Source organism: Antechinus flavipes, chromosome 1, assembly GCF_016432865.1.
Source record: "Antechinus flavipes isolate AdamAnt ecotype Samford, QLD, Australia chromosome 1, AdamAnt_v2, whole genome shotgun sequence".
Taxonomy (NCBI): Eukaryota; Metazoa; Chordata; class Mammalia; order Dasyuromorphia; family Dasyuridae; genus Antechinus; species Antechinus flavipes.
The window spans coordinates 682,866,343-682,888,426 of NC_067398.1; the positions used below are offsets into that span (position 1 = coordinate 682,866,343).

General features: G+C 34.4%; 1 protein-coding gene across 3 annotated transcripts in view; it reads right to left on the bottom strand.

Moving 5' to 3' along the window:
• The window catches only part of LOC127545360 (E1A-binding protein p400-like), a 139,484-nt gene that overhangs the window by 46,130 nt on the left and 71,270 nt on the right, over positions 1-22,084 (bottom strand). For all 3 annotated transcript variants that reach the window (XM_051972585.1, XM_051972584.1, XM_051972583.1), the window contains 11 exons: positions 16,075-16,265; positions 15,381-15,558; positions 12,522-12,658; positions 10,202-10,371; positions 9,705-9,879; positions 9,449-9,585; positions 8,656-8,842; positions 7,173-7,339; positions 4,599-4,777; positions 3,434-3,676; positions 1,291-1,455 (listed from right to left, as the gene is read on the bottom strand). In XM_051972585.1, coding sequence (XP_051828545.1) covers positions 1,291-1,455; positions 3,434-3,676; positions 4,599-4,777; positions 7,173-7,339; positions 8,656-8,842; positions 9,449-9,585; positions 9,705-9,879; positions 10,202-10,371; positions 12,522-12,658; positions 15,381-15,558; positions 16,075-16,265 — 1,929 coding nt within the window. The remainder of the gene's footprint in view (positions 1-1,290; positions 1,456-3,433; positions 3,677-4,598; positions 4,778-7,172; positions 7,340-8,655; positions 8,843-9,448; positions 9,586-9,704; positions 9,880-10,201; positions 10,372-12,521; positions 12,659-15,380; positions 15,559-16,074; positions 16,266-22,084) is intronic.

Sequence of the window (22,084 nt, forward strand, 5' to 3'; positions counted from 1 at the left end):
CTGACTGACTGACATGCTATATGATAAGCCAGTAATAGAATCCCAGACATTAAACTGAAAGAGACTGAGAGGTGATCTAGTCTAACCCTCTAAAACAAAACAAAGATATGTATGTATATTAGTTAATATCAATGTTTTTTTCCTTTCCATTATTTTCTCTTAATCAGAGTTGCTTTAATTTGCATAGATCTATTAGAGATTTGAAACTTTTTTCATGGCTCTTGAGAGCTAGGATTTTCTCTTTTGAATAACACCTGTTCATAATCTTTGACCATCTATCAATGGGGAATGGCTCTTATTTTTAAAAATTTCAATCAGTTCCTCATGGATCTCAGAAATGAGTCCTTTTATCAGAGAAAGTTGTTGCAAGGTTCTGTCTCCAATTATCCACTTCCCTACATATTTTAGCTATGTTAGTTTTGTCTGCACAAAATTTTTAATTTTACATAATCAAAAATGTTCATTTTAACCTCTGCTATCCTCTCTATTACTTGTCTGATCATGACATCTTCCATTTCATAGATGCAACAGGAAATGTCTTCCTTGCTCCTCTAAACTGTTTATGATGTGACCTTTTATGTTTAAGTCACATATCCCTTTGTTACTTCTCTTGTATGATGTGCTAAATCTAATATGTGTCAATAGGCTTTCTAATTTCCACAGCAGTTTTTTTGATTAGTGAGCCTTTACCCAAACATAAAGGTCTTTGACTAGATGGGTCTACTCTTTGTTTCTATACCCTCACACATAGTACAAACAGATATTTAATACTTGTTGACTGATTTATTAAAACAACCTGTTTTCAACATGTTGAGTTTGAAATATCTCTGGTCTTATTTCATTTGAGATGTCCAACAGAGAGTGACATGGGACCATGGCTTAAACTGGAATTAAAACTATGGATCTGTAAGTCACCTATGTAGAAATAATTAAACCAGTAAGAGCTCGTTAGCTTTGAAAAAAGAAAAAATAGTTTAGGATTGATCATAAACATCCACAATTACAGGAAATTATATGGATAAAGAGACAATAAGGGAGAATGAAGGCTCAAATCATAGGAAGAAAATCAGGTTCTAGGAATGAAAACGCCATCTAGTTTAAACTGCTCTTCTGATAAGATGAGCAAACTAAAGCCCCAAAAAGTTAAGCGACTTGCCCAAAATCACATAGGCAGTAGACATCAGACTTGGAAAAGATCCAGGCTTTCAGATTCCATATCCAATGCTCATTCTACTGCCCCATGCCAACTTCATCACAAAAATTGTTGTTTTATTGATAAATTGATTTTACCTTGCAGTTGTAAGGGCTGGCCTGCAGTAAGTTGTCGGAGCTGACTGTGGGACAAGGTAAATTTGTTCCCTTGGAACTGCAGAGTCACAGGGGTCTCTGGCTGAGCCACTCGATTCTGTGTCCCTGCTATGGAAGCCAGTTGGGCAATTTTCACAACCTCTCCACCTGTTAAAATAGAATACTTTGTGAAAATCTGAAAGTGTTACACTGATACATAAGAATCACCACAAATCAGCAAGTGTAAAAGACAGACACCACAGGAATTCAGCAGGCATTGCTTTCTAATATTTTTAGAAAATAATGCTTTTTTTTAAAGTATAAAAATTAAGAAGACCAGTAAAAAATACCAAACTTAACTGATTAATCTATTTTAACCAAAACTGGCAGAGACTTTAACTATCCGTTTTGACAACCCATTTTTGAACCAAACTATGAATAAATGTCTTCCACTTTACTCCCCCAGTAACAAACCCAGAAAACACATTATTTTAAACTAATAAGTAAAAATAGGGATTTTGCATTTATTCACATGATATATTTGCTATGTACCAGGAAGCTCGCATATCAACCTATGATCTTCAGAAACTCTCATGATGTAAAAATTCACAATTTCTCAATTTAACTCCATGGAGAAATTTCAGAGTTAAGATGAGAACATTATATCCTGAAGAAAGAGTAGGTAACTATTTCAATGGCATGAACCTATTCAAAATTTTGGTATGGCATAAATAATACCAATCAAAAAGATATATATATATATATATATATATAAAATCCAAAATGTTAAGTTTCACATTTTCACCAAATTTTCCATTATTTGTTGTTGTATTTTAAGTTATAAGATAAAATGTGAAACTGCTCATGTTGTTTAAATGCTTGCTTTGCAAAGCAAAGCAAAGCAAACAAAATAAAACCAATGTGTAATGTGTACAAAGTCTCAGAAGGTAAGTGTACACAGGCTTTAAAAGGATAAGGTTTTTTTTTTTTCCAATACAATGGTTGATATTCGAGTCTCAACGTTCCTCCTAAGGAAGTCAAAACTAGGCTTATTAGTGGTGCAATATAGAGAACAGTTAGTAAGAATATTGACCTAAAGACATCTCAGTGAGAGGAGCAGAAAAAGGAAATTGAAACAGGATTCAGAGAAATCCCCAGCACTGTTGTCCTTCCTCAATCCACAAGTCATGACTCAACTTGGACTATCCATGCTGGAAAATGCCAGGTCTAAACCATTTCTCTTTCAATATAACCAAGCACCTTCCCCTCAGCCCAAAGGAAGATAAGTAAAAAGCTCATTTGTGCAAAGGGGACTAGTCTTGAAAATGTGTAACATGGGGATAATTAAGTGGGCCTCATTCTTATGACAATTAAATGCAGGCAAGCTCATGAGCTGAGACTGGCTCCAAGAGACATGTGAGGGCAACTTGAAAATGGAATTAGTCTCTCTTTACTTACTAATTCACCTGGTTTCCCACGATCCAGAGCAGCACTTGCACAATTTTGTTACTCAAAAATGCCCATAGCAGAATGAAAAAAATCAAAGTGTGGCTGTAGCTGTGTGTGTGTGTGTGTGTGTGTGTGTGTGTGTGTGTGTGTGTGTGTAAATATAACATTTCTAGGATTCACTCCAAGCTTAAATTTGACAAAGAATATCCACCTAAAAAGAAACAATCTTTTTTTTTAAAAGAAAAAACTTAAAGCCAATTCACATAGTTGGAAAAGAAGTGAAATCCAGATTCATTAATTTTCATTTCATTAAATCGGTTCTGTTATAATAGTTGAGCCATGGAATTGACACACCAAAACCTTGATTCCTAACTATGTCCCCATACTATACCCTAGCACACCAAAGCAGCACAGTGAGCAGCTTGAAGAAAGCATAAGAGTTTAATGTTTGGGGGATTAGAAGACAGAATAAGAGAAAGGGAAAGACGGTCCTCTTTACTGACCTCTTGGGAGAAATCACTCTCCCTTCTACATTATGTCAGGAAATGATGTACTGGCTAGAGGCAGCACATCAGACAAGGGCTCAGGGAAAGAAAAAGTAAGGGACAGTAAAGGCTCGGCATACATTCTAATGTTCTTAGTACAACCTCTTTGGAGCAAAAAGGTGGGGAAAACCTGGAAAGGGGAGGCCACTTACTAGGCAACCGTGCCTGGGCCTGAGAGGTCAGTACCAGCCTCTGAGGAAGCACACTCTGTTGGATGGTGTGCGAGGGGGCCTGGGGCTGGGGCTGGGTCTGGCCTAGCTGGGAGGCCTGGGCCGAGTTCTGACCCCGCTGTTTCACAGGATTGGCTGTGCTAGTTGCTGTGGTGAAGGTCGCTGCTGGCTGGTGTCTTGGAGCACCGGGAGGAGCCTGAGATGTCTGAAACTGTGCTGCGGCCGCTGTAATCAATAAGGTTTGTTTGGGCAAAGCTGTTAGATGTTCTTAATTAAGGACAATATTTTAAACCGGTATTTTAAAGAAATTAAAAGGAAAAAGAATTATTTTGCTTTTTTTTTTCTTAAATGATAACTCCTCTCTCTTCCAAGGACAGGCCCATTTATAGCCTATGGAATATGAGAGAAATATTGTGTTTTATTAATTATTACTAATTATTTTTACTTAAGAGCTCATTAACAATTTTAATAGTATATTATCAGAGTTAAGTGGAAAAGTAATATTGAGACTAATTCAATCATGCTGTCAGCCTAAACAATGAATACAAACTATTTCCTAAATAGTAAAATACAAACATAAATTTCACTTTCATGTTTTTTCCCCTCAAGAATCTTTGTATCAAAGGGATGATTCATTTTGTAATTTGAACCTCAGGAAAGTTTGACAGAAATAATACTGAAAAATCTTATGCTTGAACATTAAATTATAACATTTACTTTTTTTGCCATTAAATTCTATGCCTTTTAAAAAACAAAATCCATTTATAATTAAAGATAAGACACAAAATTTACAAAATCAAGATCATGCGATTTCAATCATTTTAAAGCTAAAACAATAAATGATTTAATATGCACTTGCCTACACGAACTCAATTTTTCCTACATTTTCCAGTGTCATTACTGCTAAAAAGAAAAATTCCAGGTAAGTGATCAATTCTATCACTTAGCTAAAAGAAATGTTTGCAACAATATATATGGCTTCTCCAGAGTAATCAACCATGTGGAGAACTTCCTTCATATGTCTGCATGTAATTACAAGGCCTAGGGCAAAACAATTCTTATAAAAATCACTCTTTTAAAAAGTTAACACTTAATTTGACCCTTGAGAATTTCTGAGAAAAAGGAAATGAAGCTGCTACAGAAATACCTTTTGCATCCTGATTGGCTGAGAATGTGGCAATGGGCGGTCTTCCTCGAACTTGCCCCTGGGAAGTTACTGCGGTGGCAGTAGTGGCTGCTGACACTGTCCGCGAGGAGCTCTGTGTACTTGGGAAAGCTACTGTCCTACCCTCAGGCTTCTGTCCATATTGCACAGGCTGAAACAACCTATATACACATTTACCAAGACAAAATGCAAAGAGCAAATTAGAGTTCATAAACAACAGAAAATATGCTTTTTCAAACAAATGAGGAAGTTCTTTGGTTTCAAAATCTTATTCCCAAAGATTCAAAACATGTTTGTTCTTAATCTTAAAAAAGATCATGTATAAAAAAATTAACTTGTTGCTGTGAAGGCTTATTGGTTTTTGGTAATTTAGTCAGTCAATTCAAACCACTTAATTTCAGATATCAGAAGAGCAATTCCATATGATTTCAACAAAACTTCATTAATTTGTGTTCTCTAAATTACAGAGTAATTTTTAAAGATTCTCTTATTACTTTCAAATATATAAATGTTTCCAAGAAGAGATCTTATATGTCTGTTTTTATGAAGTGATGTGACCGATCTACAATTAGCAGCACCAGTTTTTACAGAAATAATGTACAAAAGAAATTAAATGTTTCCTTAAATCAGCTCTACAATATTCTCTACAATCTGTCATTAATAATTTGCTTAGAAAAATAGAACCTTCCAAAAGATGTTATGAGACAATTTAAAGATAAAGTTATACATAGCACAGGACAAACAAAGGATTTCTAATGTCCACATTATGGAAGTTTACATTACAAAGGTTTTGCTTCAGAATTACTTCAGAAATTTATTTTTTAAAAGAGGTAAAAAAGAGGGGATGTGCAATGAAATGTTTAGTCATCTGGTTATTAATATGCTAAAAGACTAACAAGTTCAGGATATGCTTTGTACTAAAAGACTAACTTAAAGTTCAGGATATGCTTAATGCTAAGGCTAAAACTTTAAGTTAACAACAATCTACTGAGTCTCAGACTGTCCAATGCGGGGCAAAGGTCATTCCTTTTTTTTTTTTTTCTGAAATTATTTAAGATTTGTTTTTTTTTTTCCTTTTTTTTTTAATTTTTATTTAATAATTATATTGACACTCGTTTCTGTTCCGATTTTTTTTTCCCTCCCTCCCTCCACCTCCTCCCCTAGATGGCAAGCAGTCCTTTATATGTTGGATATGTTGCAGTATATCCTAGATACAATATATGTTTGCAGAACCGAACAGTTCTCTTGTTGCATAGGGAGAATTGGATTCAGAAGGTATAAATAACCCGGGAAGAAAAACAAAAATGCAGATAGTTCACATTCGTTTCCCAGTGTTCTTTCTTTGGGTGTAGCTGCTTTAGTAACAAAGAGTTATACAGGACTCTAGATAAAGAAGGAACTAAGGAAGGTGAAAAAGCTATGGATGGGACCAGAGACAAAGAAACTGGATCTCTGAAAAAGGAAGCAGATTCAAATCTAACCACCAGTGTGTCAAGTCTATAGCAAAGAGGGATTTGCCAGATCATCATTAAAAAAAGATATCCTACTAGCAATGCACAGATAAACTCCAGTCATTACCCTGGCATCATGAACTAGGTCTATGAAAGTCTTTGTAAATTGAAAACCAAGTACAGTAGGACCTTGCAAGATGATGTTATGAGCAATACTGGGAAAAGGAAAGAGTTTTGTTAAACAGATTATGAAGTTGTTTCAGTTATGCCCAGCTCTTCATGATCCTACTTGGGGATTTTCTTGGCCAAGATACTGGACTGCTTTGCCTCAGCCTTTTCCAGCTCAACGTACAGAAGAGGAAACTGAAGCAAGCAGGGTTAAGTGACATGCCCAGGGTCACATAACTCTATGTGTTTAAGAACAAATTTGAACTCAGATTTTTCTAACTCCAGGCCTGGTACTCTATCCATTGCATCACCTAGCTGCCTCTACAGATTATGATGCAGTAGATTTAATGTCTCCTTTCATCAATGGCTTGGTTTCCTCAGTACTGAGGATGGAGAATGCTTAACAAAGGCTGATAAGAACTTATTAGCCAGATATGTCACAATCTAATCAAAAGTTCTTTAAACTAAAAAAGACAGAAAAGGGAGAAGACTACTTATATTTCCCCAAGTTAGCTACTACAGAGAATAGCTACAAAGATAATAGAAATATGGCAGTAAAAACACCCATCAATTCATAGAAGGTTAAATATTAAAAAAAAAAGACAAAAAGAAAGCCTATAGTCTTTTTTGTCTGTATATAATGCCCAAAGTTCAGGCAACAAACAAGAGGAGCTAAATCAGAGAACCTAAGAAATCATTTATTCTAATCTCTTTACTTTATCAATAAGCAAACTGAAGTATTGGGCCTAAATAAGTTACTCAAGGTTATGAGGTTCATTAACATTAGAATAGTAGGTATCCTGAGTAAGTCTGTGTACCAGTGAAGTGTATCTTTATCAGGAAAAACCTATGTGCTTCTAAAAGGTGGAAAGAATATGAGCATTAGTCCTGTTACTAAACATTTTTATTATAAATTTATGCTTAATACACAACTTACTTGCTGGGCTTAAGTTTCACTGCATTAGGTCTGGCTGGTGGTGGTGATGAACTGAAGATTTCTTCTATAAGTTTTCGAGTTATCTTTTTCTTTGACAACACTTGTGCCTCATAGTGAGTAGTTCTATTTTCTAATCCAATTAGATCAAATATAGAAAGATCTGCTTCCTAATTTATAAAAAGGAAAAGAGGAAAAAAAAAAGCACTTACTTCATGCACTCAGTGACACAAGGAAAATAGTAGTAGCATCTTGTACCCTGCCAGCATTCTCTCTCTTACCACCAGGATTGGGAAACCTTTCTGCTGCGAACGGTCATTTGGATGTTTAAAACAACATTCACTAGTCATGCAAAATTATCAGCTTATAGAACTCATGCAGTGAAAGCTTTCAGCTCATCATCACTTGCAGTTGCTTTGACAAATGATTTCAGGAGCCTTCTACCATCTGCAGGCCAGATGGTCCCCACCCCTGCCTTAGACTCTCCCCACTCCAATGTATTTAAAACTCTGCTAACAAACTCATCTTTTTCTTCTCAGCAATGCTATACCTCCCTGAAAACTATCCAAGAGATCTCTATTTCTCAACAATGCTAGCTAGTTCTCAAAATTCCTTCAGAACCTCCTTGCTTCTTAGCCCATCCTACCACCTACTAAGCACAGTGCAGAGGGCCTGGTCTCCTCAAACTCCCTGACTTCTCCTACCTCCCTTCCCCCCATAAAACAAGCAACAGCAGCAAGTCCCTTAATCTTTCCCAGTCATATGCCAATTCTCAAAAATGCTGAGACAATAAGAAAAAAGGATGTCCTTAGGTTCAACTCCATATATGATTCATCTGTTATGAGCTTGTTACCCTAAGCTTTTTAATATTTCCTTAACCCTCCTCTTTAGATTAGTTATTTTAAATCCCTCATTGACCTTTCTGAAGTTAATAGCAATAGCACTTCCTTAGGGAAGCTAAAGAAAAATTATGTGCTTATTTTATTAAAAAAGTAAATTGGTGGTAAGGGGCAAAAAAACAGATGAAAGAAACAGTGACCCCTATCTTTAAAAAACTGACCAATACCCAAGGCTGGAAAGAAAAAATGAGATGGCCAATGAGGGGAAAATAAATTTACCAAGCAGTTCACATAATGGCCAATGGTTTTATGTAGTGAAACTACAATGAAATTACAGGTAAGAGGTACACAATATTTTTTTCTTTCACCTGGAATTCTCCACCCCCTTCTTTTCTACCTATTCTACTATATTGCCTCTGTTAATCTTATCTGGAAAATTTAAAATGCGTAACATAGGACTGAGCATACAACAACCATTTGATAATATATGTATGATAGTCTGACAGAACAACTTCAGATAATTTCATTCTTAATGCTGGTTTAGCTCATATAGTTATTCCCAGGCACAAACTAACATGTCTACCAGGTATTCACTCATTAAACACATACTACTTTTATTGTTTTCCATTTGAGAATTTACTACTCACCTTCCAAAAACCACATTCCAATGCTTTTAAAATCAGAGAAGCAGATCTATATTCGAGTGTTTCCAAAACATAAGAGGAGCCAGGAAGCCTGGGATCTATCAGACCAGGATGATTGCATATCCTCTGAAGTTTCATTAAAATATTCAGGACATTGACAAAATGTCCACTTTTAAGAGCTTCTTGTGTTCTGTTCATTAAGAAAAAAGCGATAGCTAGGTTATTCAACTTATATATGGATGGTCAAAAAATTATTTATTCTTCTATTTACTAAAGTATAATTATGTATTATCTTGCTTAAAGGCATAATTGTCAAATTTGGATTCCTATAAAATCCAAAATTTTTCTGTTACAATTTCAAAATCTGAGCTTCATCTTTTTTTTTTTTTTTTTTAAACACAAAAAGTCAATAAACTGAATAACTATACATAGCTATAGCAGCCTCTTCTGGAAGATTATATCCCCAGATCAAAAGGTTTAAAAGGGGTCAAAGTCATCTCAGAGATGTCTTTTGGTTCAATTCCCTGCCCTCCTACCTCTCCATGCTACCATTTTACAGAGGAAAAAAACTGAAGTCCAAAAGTGGGAAAGTGAATTTTCCAGTTACTCAACAGTAATAAATGACAGAGCCGAATTTTCAAAAATCAATCCTCTACCTCTGAATATAACACTCTTCCCACTACAGCAAGTTGCTTGACTAAGAAAATTTAATAAGTGAGTCATTGCATGTTTGATGCCATTTCTTTTTGGGTCACATTTGTAGCATCTCATCTCTTTCTGCAGTACGTGTTCTTACCTGGGCTGCAAGATAACATCCTCATATAAGGCCTTCTGCCTACTAGAAAGGCGACACTTTAACACATGTTCATATTTCTTTGTCAGCTGCTTGTCAACATCCCTTTTGGTTCTTCTCAAAATAAATGGCTGAGTCACCTGAAAAAAGATCATATGCAAGTTGTTCTAAGTCTTATTAGAAACTATAATACATACATATTTACTTTGAAGAAAAAATAAATTTTGAAAATTAGCTGAAAAAAAGTAGTATGACATACTCTGTGCAACCTTATGACCACTTTATGGTAGTAATCTTGGCTCTCTTCATTAGCTGGTTTGACGGGAAAGTTCTGATAAGGTCTAGAAATTCCAGGAATCAAAAAGTGTACCATGGTCCACAATTCCATCAAGGTATTATGCAAAGGTGTGTCAATCAGAAGCAGGCGTAATTGGCTATAACAAATCAAGAAATAAATAATAAATAGTATAAAACACTACTATATATCAATTTCTTCTGTGCTGAAGATTTTAAGAAAAGCATAAGCAGCCATCTTTTATGGGAAATGTAAGTGAAGATCTGCCTGAAAAAAATAAAACGGACAAGATGACCTAGTGAGACTTCTTCTATCCCTGTTACTTTATGATTATAGCTGAAAGGTAATTATACAGAACTGAAATTTCTTTAAAAGACAACTTTTAAAAATTAGCATGCATTTAATTACATAAAAGCCCAGAATTACTTAGAAGAAAAAAATACTTTATTGATGTGTCCAACCTTCGTAGATTGAAAACTGCCTCCCAGTGCTTCTCAGTCATGTTCTTTACTTGCTGCATCTCATCAATGACTAAGTATTTCCACCTCACTTTCATGAAGGCGTGATGGCCTTTAAAGAACTGTTTATAAGAGGTTATGCATATGTTGAAGCTGTTGGGTTCAGTCCATTCCTGTAGTATACAAAATAAATCTTAAACATTTTGTTCTGATTTCCTTTTTTTGGGGGGGGCGGGTAAGTGGAACAAATATTCCTAATTCCAAGAGCAATTCCTTGTTAGAAAATTAAATTAGTCACAACTGCAATCATGCAGTTCCTTAACAATTGATCCACATCTTTACAGAAAATAGCAATCCATTTATATTTTCCATATAAATACTGTTTTCTAATGTAGTCATCCCAGAAACTTCCACTGATTCATTAAATAAAGGATTTGAAGATCCTTTTTTCACATTAGGAACAATTGATTCCCCCTGAATTTTGGAAATAAACTCATCATACAGTGCCACCTGAGCAACAGCAAAAGATGGTTTACAAAGAAATTAAAGTGAGTTGAAATGTGATCACATTTATATTTTGTAGAGAAAGTTCATGTTTTGGGATTTGAGGATTCTTAATCTGGGAGTCCATAGATATCCAAAGGATTCATGAACAGATTTCAGGAATGTGTCATATTGGATGGGAAAAAATATTAATCTTTATTTTCATTAACTTTTAGTTCCTTTGTAATCTGATATATTTTATTTTACTCATTTAAAAATGTTGTTCTGAGAAGGAGTTCATAAGTTTCACTAAAATGATTGCCAATGGGGTACATGGCACAAAAAAGATTAAAAACCCATGGATTACACAGGGTTTCTGAAGAGCTATCTATTGCTATGATTGTAACCTAATATAATAAACAGACAATCTTAAATTATAGGATTAATATTTCAAGATGTAAAAACATAGGAGATATCAAAAGTGATTATATGGAAAAAGTCTTTCTAGTAATTTAGGAATTTTCTTTTTAGGAGGGAAAGTTCATTTTCCAATGAAATTGCAGCATTCTGTGATGGACGTAGTGGCAGCCTTGAAAGAGGGAAAAAATGGCTCTAAGTCTTGCCTCTGATAAATATCACCAATATTAGCCAATATTACCCAGATTTTGAACAAGTCACTTATTCTCTTCATGTACAAGGCAACTATCTACAATTTTAAGTTGCATTACACTTAGCTATAGCTCTGCACTGGTTAAGTGAAATTCATGACCAGAAATTCTCCATTACCAGTGTTTAAGATTCCATTAATTTACTTACTATATGTCAAGGATTGCAGACTCAAGAAAAATACATAGTATCTCCAAATTGTAAAGAAGCACTACTCTAAAAATTCACTCTGTGATTATGTGACACTAAGGGCTATTCTTACACAAATAATGTTCTAAGTGATGGTTGGATTCCTAAGGCTATTCCCAAAAGTCATTTTAATCTATAAATACTATGTTTCATTTACATGAGTTAGTATTCTTTGTAGTACATACAGAACACTATACTTCAAATGATTTTCTATGTACATAGTAATCAACATACAATGATTGCAAACTGTCCATACTTTAGTAATAGGTTTTTATAATTGAAATGATTCATCCTTTAATGGCCAACTCTCTGGTCATAAGATTCTGAACTGAACTAAGATGGTGCTCAGAAAACAGAAGATCATGTTGAGAATTTGGTGGGACCTGAATTTATGCTCCAATGGCAAAACCCTCTCGAACTTAGTTACCTTTACATTATGAAAAGGCATTAGATGTAACAGTACATTCTGAAGGTTTTAGCATTTTATTGCTAAGAAAATGTCTTTGGTTTCTAATTCCTGACTACTTGTCAAAAAAGTAACACAATAACTAAAAGAGAATTTCTCATTATCCAGACAGAAATCACATCTCTCCCCACACTTCCCATCTGTGGTCATCCTAGAAAATAGGCCATTTGTATATATAATGGATTTTTTAAGTCAAAATCTCTACTCTCAAAGAGCTTACAATTCAGTAATGATTTCACAGAATTACAATATCTCAGAATTGGAAGGGACTTCAGAGACCATCTCTTCCAACCTCAAACCCAAACAAAATACCCAAAAAGCCAAATAATCTTCTGGCCACTGCCTCAAGACTTCCAGAGAAAAACCAAATATATTCCAAGATAGCCTCTTTAAAAGATGTCCTTTCATATAGTGCATAAAATATGCTATTAAAAACTATATTCCTGGTCATGTCTTACCTATTTAAATTTTCCACTCTTCTTATGAATGTGACTTTTTAAAAGTAAAAAATAATAATACCTGTCTCTTTGCTTTAAGTTCTCTATGACTGCCAAAGTATAAAAGGATTTTCAGCCCTGGACACCAGCGTTTCAATTCAAGCTCCCATTTTAGTATGTTGCAACTTCTCACAACCACAAGGTGGGGGCCCCAATTACCTGCAGAAATAAAAATGATTCTTGGTGTGTCAGAGTTTCAAACATTTTAACTAAAATGCTAAGAAATTAAGATCACAAATAAATACTAATATTAAATAGCATTGTTACTCTTTAATATTTACCATTAAAAACATTTATCTCATAAACAACGGTATTCTTAGCTATGCACTGTCACAGTTTGAAAACAATCACAAGATCCTGAATGAATGCTAATCAATAACTAATTTGATGCTAATTAATGGTAGGTCTGTAGTCACATCAAGATATAGCTATTCCACTCAAAAAGATAACTGTGATCCACCTCTGCCTACACACACTGTATATAACTTTCCCATGTGCCTCTCATCCACATTCTCCCATAATAATTACCCACTATCCCATAGTTAACAGTGGCAACTCATGGCTAAAAACACTATGTTCTTACACTATTTATCAAAGGATGCCAAACTATGTTCTTATAATGATAGACAAAGAATGGGAAGATAGGAGTGGTTTCAATCTATATACAGCAGGAATATCCACCCTGGTGGAATCCCAGATGCATAGAGTACAAAGTTCTTTATAAAAATGAGGTAATCAGAAGTTTGGAGAGTGAACTAAGTCCAAGTCTGGCAAACGATCTTTGAAAATCATAAATAGATCTATACCAAAATTATCAACTTACAGTCAAAAAACATCAGTGGAACCTAAAGAAATATCATACCTGGTCTAATTTCTTGAAGTTGTTATTTGCTAGGCTGAGTGTTCATATTAGTGTAAGTAATCAGTAAATAATTATTTATGAATCATGCACTGTGCTAACAGCTGGTTCAGCTGAGTAAGTGAGCCCTCCTTCATTTTAAAGTCTATAGCCATTTTATCTTCCTTCCAGAGAGGCAAAGGAAAGGAGAATCTTTACTTTTCTAAGTAATCAGTTTCTCCATCTAACACTATAAAGCCAAGGAATCTTCTATTTCTCCATCCTCATAATTAGAAACAGTTGCTTAAAGGGCAAAAGATCTATAAGATCACAGGGCACATAACTGCCCATTTTCCCTCATCTCTTATACTGGGAAGCCACATGTTATAAAGCAATGACCTATGACCCAGATCACCTAAATTCCTCAACGTCTATAGCATAAAGTAAATAAAGCTCTCTGAGCTTTAGTCTACTCAATTTGTAAAATGTAGATAACACATGTACTTTCTACTTCCCACGACTATTATAAGTGCATTTTTAAAACATAAAGCACAATAATAAATGATACTTATGATTAGCATCATCATCAAAAAACATCAAGTATAAAAAAAGTATATAGTAATCCACGATCATGGACTGAGACCTTGAAGAAACCTTAAAGGTTATCAAACTCAACCTCTCATCTTATGAGTAAACTGAGGCACAGAGAAGTTAAATGACTTGACCAATGCCACACAGCTATTAAGGATATGAGGCAAAATTTGAACTCAGTCTTCCTATTACTGTACATACTGCCCTGGGATTGATCTTAAAATATGTGAGAAATATTATCAGCAGGTGTATGTTACATAGCTATTCCTAATAATTAAAAAAAAATACACTGCTGTTATTGCAAAAATATTAATTTCTTGCTGTGTGACCTTGAGCAAGTCACTTAACCCCAATTAGCTCAGCCAAAAAAAATACTAATTTCTTTTGTTTTGATTAGGAAACATTACTACAAAATTGTACGTGCATTTCACAAGAGCATTTATATTTCATGAGAGCCAATGTGATAATATAATGGACAGAGAAATGACCTAGAAGGGAGAAAGACTTTGGGTTCAAGCATCACCTCGGACACATCAAAGTGACATAACTATTGCCAATCACTTAACCTCTCAGTTGTCAGACAACTCTAAGCCTAAGTTGAAAAAAAAAGTGCTGATATCTGGGAGCTAAAATCACAAATCCAATCTCTATCCCTCATTTTATTACAATTTCAGATTTTGAATTACAGCATAAGAAGTTCTTTCAACATTTTAATAAATTAAGGCTGTAAAGTAAAACATTAAATATTGCTTGTTCCAATTTTAGTATAAATAGAAGAAAAATTAATTTTTTGCTTATTCTTCTTCCTACTAGGATGATAATAATTAGCATAAGACTTTACAGTAATATTTTAGTTTCTGATGATGTTTATTGAAGGTTTAATGTTGAATATTATTAGCCCAAGAATATATTCAAAATTCATTAACACACACACAATACTAACACAGACACACACAAAGACAAAGACACATCCTATTCCTCTATAAGTATCAACAATTAGGGGAACAAGAAAGAAAAATCACTAACTCCCCCTCCCAAACAAAGGTACAAACATAGAGTAGTACATCATGATAACAAAATTAGGGTGCAAGAAAATGAAAAGTAAGCTAGAAGCCATAAAAGAAAAAACTAAGTAGAAAGAAAGGCTAGCTAAAAAACTTATAATATATTTGGAACATGTTATACTATTGCCCTTCCAGGTGCTGTGTTCCCCTTGATTTACTAGAATATTTCAAAGATATCAGAGGGGAAGAAGCTTGATAAAAGATTCTAAAGTACCATTAAAAGGAGTATTTACATTAACACTATATTAGCCAAACTCTGAGTTTGCTATTGGATATTAACTGATTAACACAGGCTATTAGCCCACTACTGAAACTCATGCATGCACACACGCACACGCACACACACACAGTGCATATAGCAAAAGATATTAAAAACTAAAACTCTTACCTTCATTACAAGCTAGATGTGCAAAAAAGGCAATAACCTGCACAGTCTTGCCAAGCCCAGCATCATCAGCCAAGATGCCATTGAGATTCTTCCTGTAGAGTTTGGCTAACCAGTCCAGCCCAATCTTCTGATACTCTCTTAGTGCTCCATACAATAAAGATGGAGTATTAAAATTGATCTGTAGAAATCACATACAAACTATTAAGGAATGTTACAAACACAAGCATGTGAAACACCACACATATTGCCAGACTTTTTTCATGAATTGCTTAGTTTTAAAGAATTATTTTTGCAGTAAGACATTATACTTTAGGAGAAGGAAAAAGGAATATTTTGAAAACTGTGGGTGATATAAAAATGAAAGATCTCAAAAAAAAAAAGCATACTAAGAAAATTAAGAAAGGATATCTTGCAGAAAAGATAAACAGCTTTTTAAAAAGATTAAGATAAAATTTCTCAAATATAAAGTCATCAGATCCCAGGAAGTTAAAAAAAAGATTACTCCAATAAGAAAAACACATTATGAGTCTTTATGTCCTATTTAAAATAGCAAAAAAGCTTTGTTATCTATTATAAGATTTTTTTTGGATAAGATGGCAAGAATTTTTTGGGGGAAAAGGCCCACCCTTTCCTCACAGGTTATCCATAAACCCTATTTTCTCTTCCCAGTTTTTATAAAAACTATAAGCATTACCGAGGTGGTGATCCGAGCACTGCCTTTGGGCAGTACAGCCTCTGCCAGAGCAGCTACTTCGGTAATGTCTCTTGTGTTTGGTTTCATAATATTTGGTCTCTCCACACCTTTACACTGATCAATGATGAGAAGTGAGTCAATGAGAACCATTTCCTTCTGACAAACTCTGTCACCTGTAGAGTCTTCTGTGTCTAGAAAATGCAACAAAGTTTATGAGGCTGCAGCCAGTCATAATTTTATAAATGAACTTCTAACGTCCAAAAGGACACAACAAAACAACGTATTGCAAGTAAAGGATTAAAAAGAAGACAATTACTTGTGTCAGGCATTCATAAGTAATTGGTAAAAATCACTTCAGATGAGCTCTTCTCAGAGAAAGTAACATCATGAGCTCCCCAAAAAACAGGTTTATCAAACCTGACTACACCAAGAGGTTCCAGGATAGCTCCTTGCAGTTAGTCCCCAACATACTGAAGAAGTGCACAATATGACTTTTGTACAGCTGTGTAACAAATGACTAAAGGGCCATATAAACTTCTGCTCTAGAATTAGGCCCCAACCTTCCAAATTAAAGTAATCAAAAGCTTCAGCAATCCCCTACAAATAAACGACATATTTCTTCCACAGTGTACAGAGAGAACAAAACACTTTACCAATTACATAGAACAGACCCTAATTTTCCCTGAAAAACCTATCTTGTGCTAGATATTCCAAGGCTACAAGGCCTTGAAAGCCCTTATCCACAAATAAGATTCCCTTTCTTCCAGTCCTTTTTTCACACATACAGTCCTCACAAGTTATTGTTAAAACATCAATCATAATATTTTTGCAGGAAATTAAAATAAACAGTGACTCGAATAGCCATTAGTGGTTTGATGTCAACTTGAAAAATCTCTACTGGACTATGAAGGAATCTGAATTTTACTCTATGTCTTTTTAACATTTTTATCAATACTGTGATATGCTCATCAAATTTTTAGATAACACAGAGCTAAAACAAGAATAGCTATAAAACTGATTCACAATTAAGATCCAAAAAGAAGGGAAAAAGTACAGACTACAATGATAGGACAAGTCTGAGATTAAATTGAACAGTAATAAATGGATTTGGTCTCAAAGAGTCAATTTCACAAATGTCAAGAACAGCATATCTGAAAAAGACCTGAGAGTCTTAGTATACTTGAAGTTCAATATAAATTAGAAGAATGACGTAAGACCCAAGAAAAGCTTACAGAAATTAGGAGGTGTTCTGTCCTCTATCTTATTAATCTATAGCCAGATTATATCTAGAGGATGGAGTTCACTTATAGGCACCACTTTTTAGGGAAAATAGCAATAAGAGAAGAGCCCTTGTCCTAAAATGCAGTTTCAGGATAGCTAGGTAGCACAGTGGGTCTGAAGTCAGGAAGATCCGAGTTCAAATATGGCCTCAGAAACTTACTTGCTATGTGAAGCTGGCAAGTTACTTAACCCCACTTGCCTCCAAAAAAAATAAGAAAGGGGAAATGGAGGAAGAAGAGATAGAAGATGAAGAGGAAGCAGAAGAAAATTCTAACTGCCAAAGTCAATGTATACTTTTTACACATGCCATCCAATCCACCCTCTTATTCCTATTTAATTATGCATCCAACTCACTCAAATTACAGGATCTAAAACAAATATACTGATATAAACATAATGACCAGTTAATTTTTATGACATAATAAGTGCAACAAATATTTTATTCATTTAGTTTTTTTCTTAATGGACTATCAGATACATCTCTTTTGAATAATCATAGATCTCACTGAGGAGATTCTATCATGTAACTAGAGGTGATATACTCTAATCAGCACAGAAGAACAAATAGGACTTCAAAGATTGATAGTGTAAGCCTGCTGACTCGACTAGAAGCATGTGACATGACATAATATTTTCACCCAAAGTAGATGTCTTAATTTATTTTACTTAACTATATTTGTTAGCTATAAGGGAGGACTATTAGGGAAAATGATAGCAATGAGGGAAAAAAATCAATAATGAGGGAAAACAAAGAAACTCTAAAGAGGACAAAAAGGGATAATTTTATTACTATAACAGCAAATGTAATATTCACTTTGTTAAAAGAAATCTGTGTCTAATGGGAGGAAAGGATCTACTACCAACAAAGCTTCATTCAGGCTTTCCATAAAACATCCACCATAAGAGACTCACTAGTAGTGTGACCCTGAATAAGTCACTTAACCTACTGACCTCAGTTCTCTCATCTGTAAAATGAGGTGGAGAATGAAATGGCAAACCATCCCAGTATCTTGGCTAAAACTAAACCACAAAAATACTACTATTATTATTTGTTCCGAGTCGAGTGGTTTTGGGAAGTTTTGTTAGTGATGGTAGTGGTGTTGTTTTTGTTTTTGTTTTTGTTCTGCAATCAACGATAAAATAATTGAGGAAAAAATGCAGTTTTCTCATTTCATTTCTGTCCAGAAGTAGATCATCCAAATTTTATTAATTGCTTTTTTTCTTCTACTTTTTATTCACTGTTACAAGAAATGGTTCTCTGTAAAATTTCTTCATGCATTTGCAATGCCTTGAATCACTTGAGTCTCAATGCAAGCTTTTCATCAATTTATTTTCATTTTCCTCTGCTTTTCATCGTTTTTTAAGGGGATACTGTTTATAACCTTCCACCATCTTACTCTCCATAATGCTTACATTCAAAACAAATACTGTCTTTGGCTGAACTGTTTCTCTTTCTGGCATGATCTAGGGTACACAGACCAAAGCAATTTCAGAGCTCCTTTGGAGTCGCGGTTATGACAATTATTTTACATCAGTTAAATATGTACAGGAAATGTTGACTTAAGATACATATTTCTGCTTTTTTTAATGGTTGTTTTTCAACAATGACAAGTCATTCTTAAAATTATTTTCAATTGTAAATATTCTCCTCATCTTTAGGTTTTCAACTCAATGTTAATACTGATCTTTGCTCTAATTAATTATATAGAAACAAATGGTTCCAATGTTCCCATGGATTTACTTACCATTTTCATGCTAATGATTTTCAAATCTACTGAACAAACTTAATCTCTCTATTGAGCGCCAATCTTACATCTCCAATGAACTGCTTTTCAGACTCAAAGCAGACATCATAAATTCAATATGTCCAAAACACAACTCATTATCTTTCCCTCAAACCTTTTTCTTATGTCATGAAATTTGGTAAACCATTGATTATATCAGCTGCTGTTAAAAAAAAATCAAATTTTCATAATCTGATGTCAGAATATGAATTATACTTGAATTAATTATACATGAAAAAGAAAGAAAGATTATTTTAAATGGGTGTGAAAACTGCAAGGTCACTTTATCAGCCCTGCTTACCATAGACTGTGATATTCTGAAGTACTCTAAGAAATTACAAACTTCAGGCTTGCCTACATTTAAAAACGAAGTTTCGCTTAAAATTATTTGGCTATCACTTTTGAAAACTGCAAAAATATTAAATTATTAGGGTCTAATTCCAATAGGCTTGTGATGGAGAGAGGCAACTGAACCTAGAGAGAGTATTGTGGGGCCTGAGTGTGGATCACAACATAATATTTTCATTTTTTTAATGTTTGCTTGCTTTTTGTTTTCCTTTTCGTTTTTTTCACTTTTCGATCTGATTTTTCTTGTGCAGCATGATAAATGTGAAAACATGTATAGAAGAACTGTACATGTTTAACACACTGGATTACTTGCGGTCCAAGGGAAGGAACTTGAGGAAGGGAGGGAGAAAAATTGGGAACACAAGATTTTGCAAGGGTTAAAGTTGAAAAACATTTCTACAGATATTTTGAAAATGAAAAGCTAATTTTTAAAAAAATTATTAGGTTCTACTTTTTAGCATTGTTTTAATTGGAATTTATTTGTGCCAATTAGAAATTTATTTTACTTATGGAATTTGGGGGATTTATTTATTATACTTAAAGAAAGACATTTTATACCATCTTAGTTTTGATAAATTCCAATTTATTTTTACTTTAAGTGTTGACTAAGAGATATCTGCCAGTTTAAAAGTTTCCAACTAATTTACTTCAAATTTAGTGATTATCTTTTTATATTAGGACAAATTTTAAGTGGTTTCTGAAAAAGAGAAATACTTTTAGAAATGAATATTTAAATAAAAATCTATGTAATTTTTAGATCTGATAAACTTTGTCAGTGAATTAATTACAATAACTTGATGAGACTGATAACCAGTGTTCCCAGTCTTACTGTGATTAGTGAGACTTCACGGTTTGAGGTGAAACCTTTTCTGGAGATCCTGAATATTCTTTTTGAGTCTCAATATTAGTTTTATTCATTTAATCTTAAATGAATACATGAAGAAAAATGTCAGCAGTCAGCAGCTCAATGGTTATAATATCTGAGATCTATGGCTAGTGACTATCTGTACCTGGGAATAAGGGTGAGAAGAGGTGGAGGGAAATGAGGAATACCTTGGGAAGGCTATGGTTGGACTCTCAATTCATTTTCTCATTCAAGAAATCTGCCCATCTGGCTCCATATGCTAGACTACTTATTTATATTGATGTAGGCCTTTAAAATAAATATTGATGTGTTAATCTCTCTAAGGCAAGATAAATTGTAATTTTTTTTATGATGAACGTATTACCAATTGAGATTATAATCAACATATGTTATCTAGGATATGATTCTTAATAACTAAATCTATTCAAAGCTGTGATTACTAGAATTTGCTATTTGAGACCGTATGGGGCTGTAATTGATATTATTCTGAGTCTGACGTCAGATATGACAGATATTAGGTTCTACTTTTAGCATTGTTTTAGTTGGAATTTATTTGTGCCAAGCACAAGAAGCATTATTACGTCATGATGCATGATGTCAGGAACCATATGAAGTTAATACCCATGAACTGCAGGTTAAATTCTAATAGAAAAAATTGAAAGGTGAATCTTGGTGTGGATTGAGGTAGAATTCTCCTGACTCAAATTCTCCAGAATGATATTTCCTCTTAAATGAAAAACATCCCATCTAGCTGACTTTAAACTTGGTTCAATGCTATCAGCTATTATATGACTCTAGCCTGGAACTGACATCAAGATAGAGGTGTATTGTATAGCTATGTCCCGCATCTTTTATGGCAAATTTCTATTATCATGTTTGGTGATCAGTATAAATATAATAATAAACATAATCTTTTATGCTAATACTTGTAATGGGCTGAGGCTCGAGTTGATGCACTGAGGTCCCAAGCATGTGAGGCTAAATAGTAATTGGACCATACTCTATTAATATATATGCTTGGAAAAAGAATGGCCTTGTCCACTCTTTGTGCAAGTCCTGATGTATTGTATAGGAAATTACGATTTTGGTGGGTGGAGGCAGGGGAGTGGAAAGGGAAGCGGAGAGACTGCTGGCTGGCGTCTTGACACAGCTGCTTGCATTGCTATCGTGACCACCCTTCACCTCCAATCCCCCTTTGCTAGCTGGCTTCCTGTCTGCCCATATTGCTATCGCAATCCTTCTTCACCTCTTCACTTCAATAAAGATTGAAGATTTTTCCCTTAACCTGAATTCCTGACTCCGGCTGATTTTAAATACCCGGTCATCACATTTGGCGCCCAACCGTGGGAACCAAGGACCCTACTTTCACTGAAGAAGTCTCCAGTGACTTGGAACTTAGGTGAGTATTGTAATAGACAAACATGTCTATTTCTTACAGACTAAACTAGTAACCTTTTTTGGCTGAAATGGGACAGATCCTAGCTAAAGATTCTCCATCCCTCACCCAGGAGTGGCGCTATAGAAAGCATGCTTAAGCTGATAGAAGATCAAGGGCTACTTATAACTTGGGAACAGACAGATAGACTTCTGGGAACATTAAAACACACCTCCCCTTGGTTCTTAGAGGAAGAGCAAATCTCTCCAGATAACTGGACATTAATTGGGCAACAACTCTCCACATATTACAATGAAAACGGTTCTCATTCAATTTCCATCTGGGCATTCTATTTAT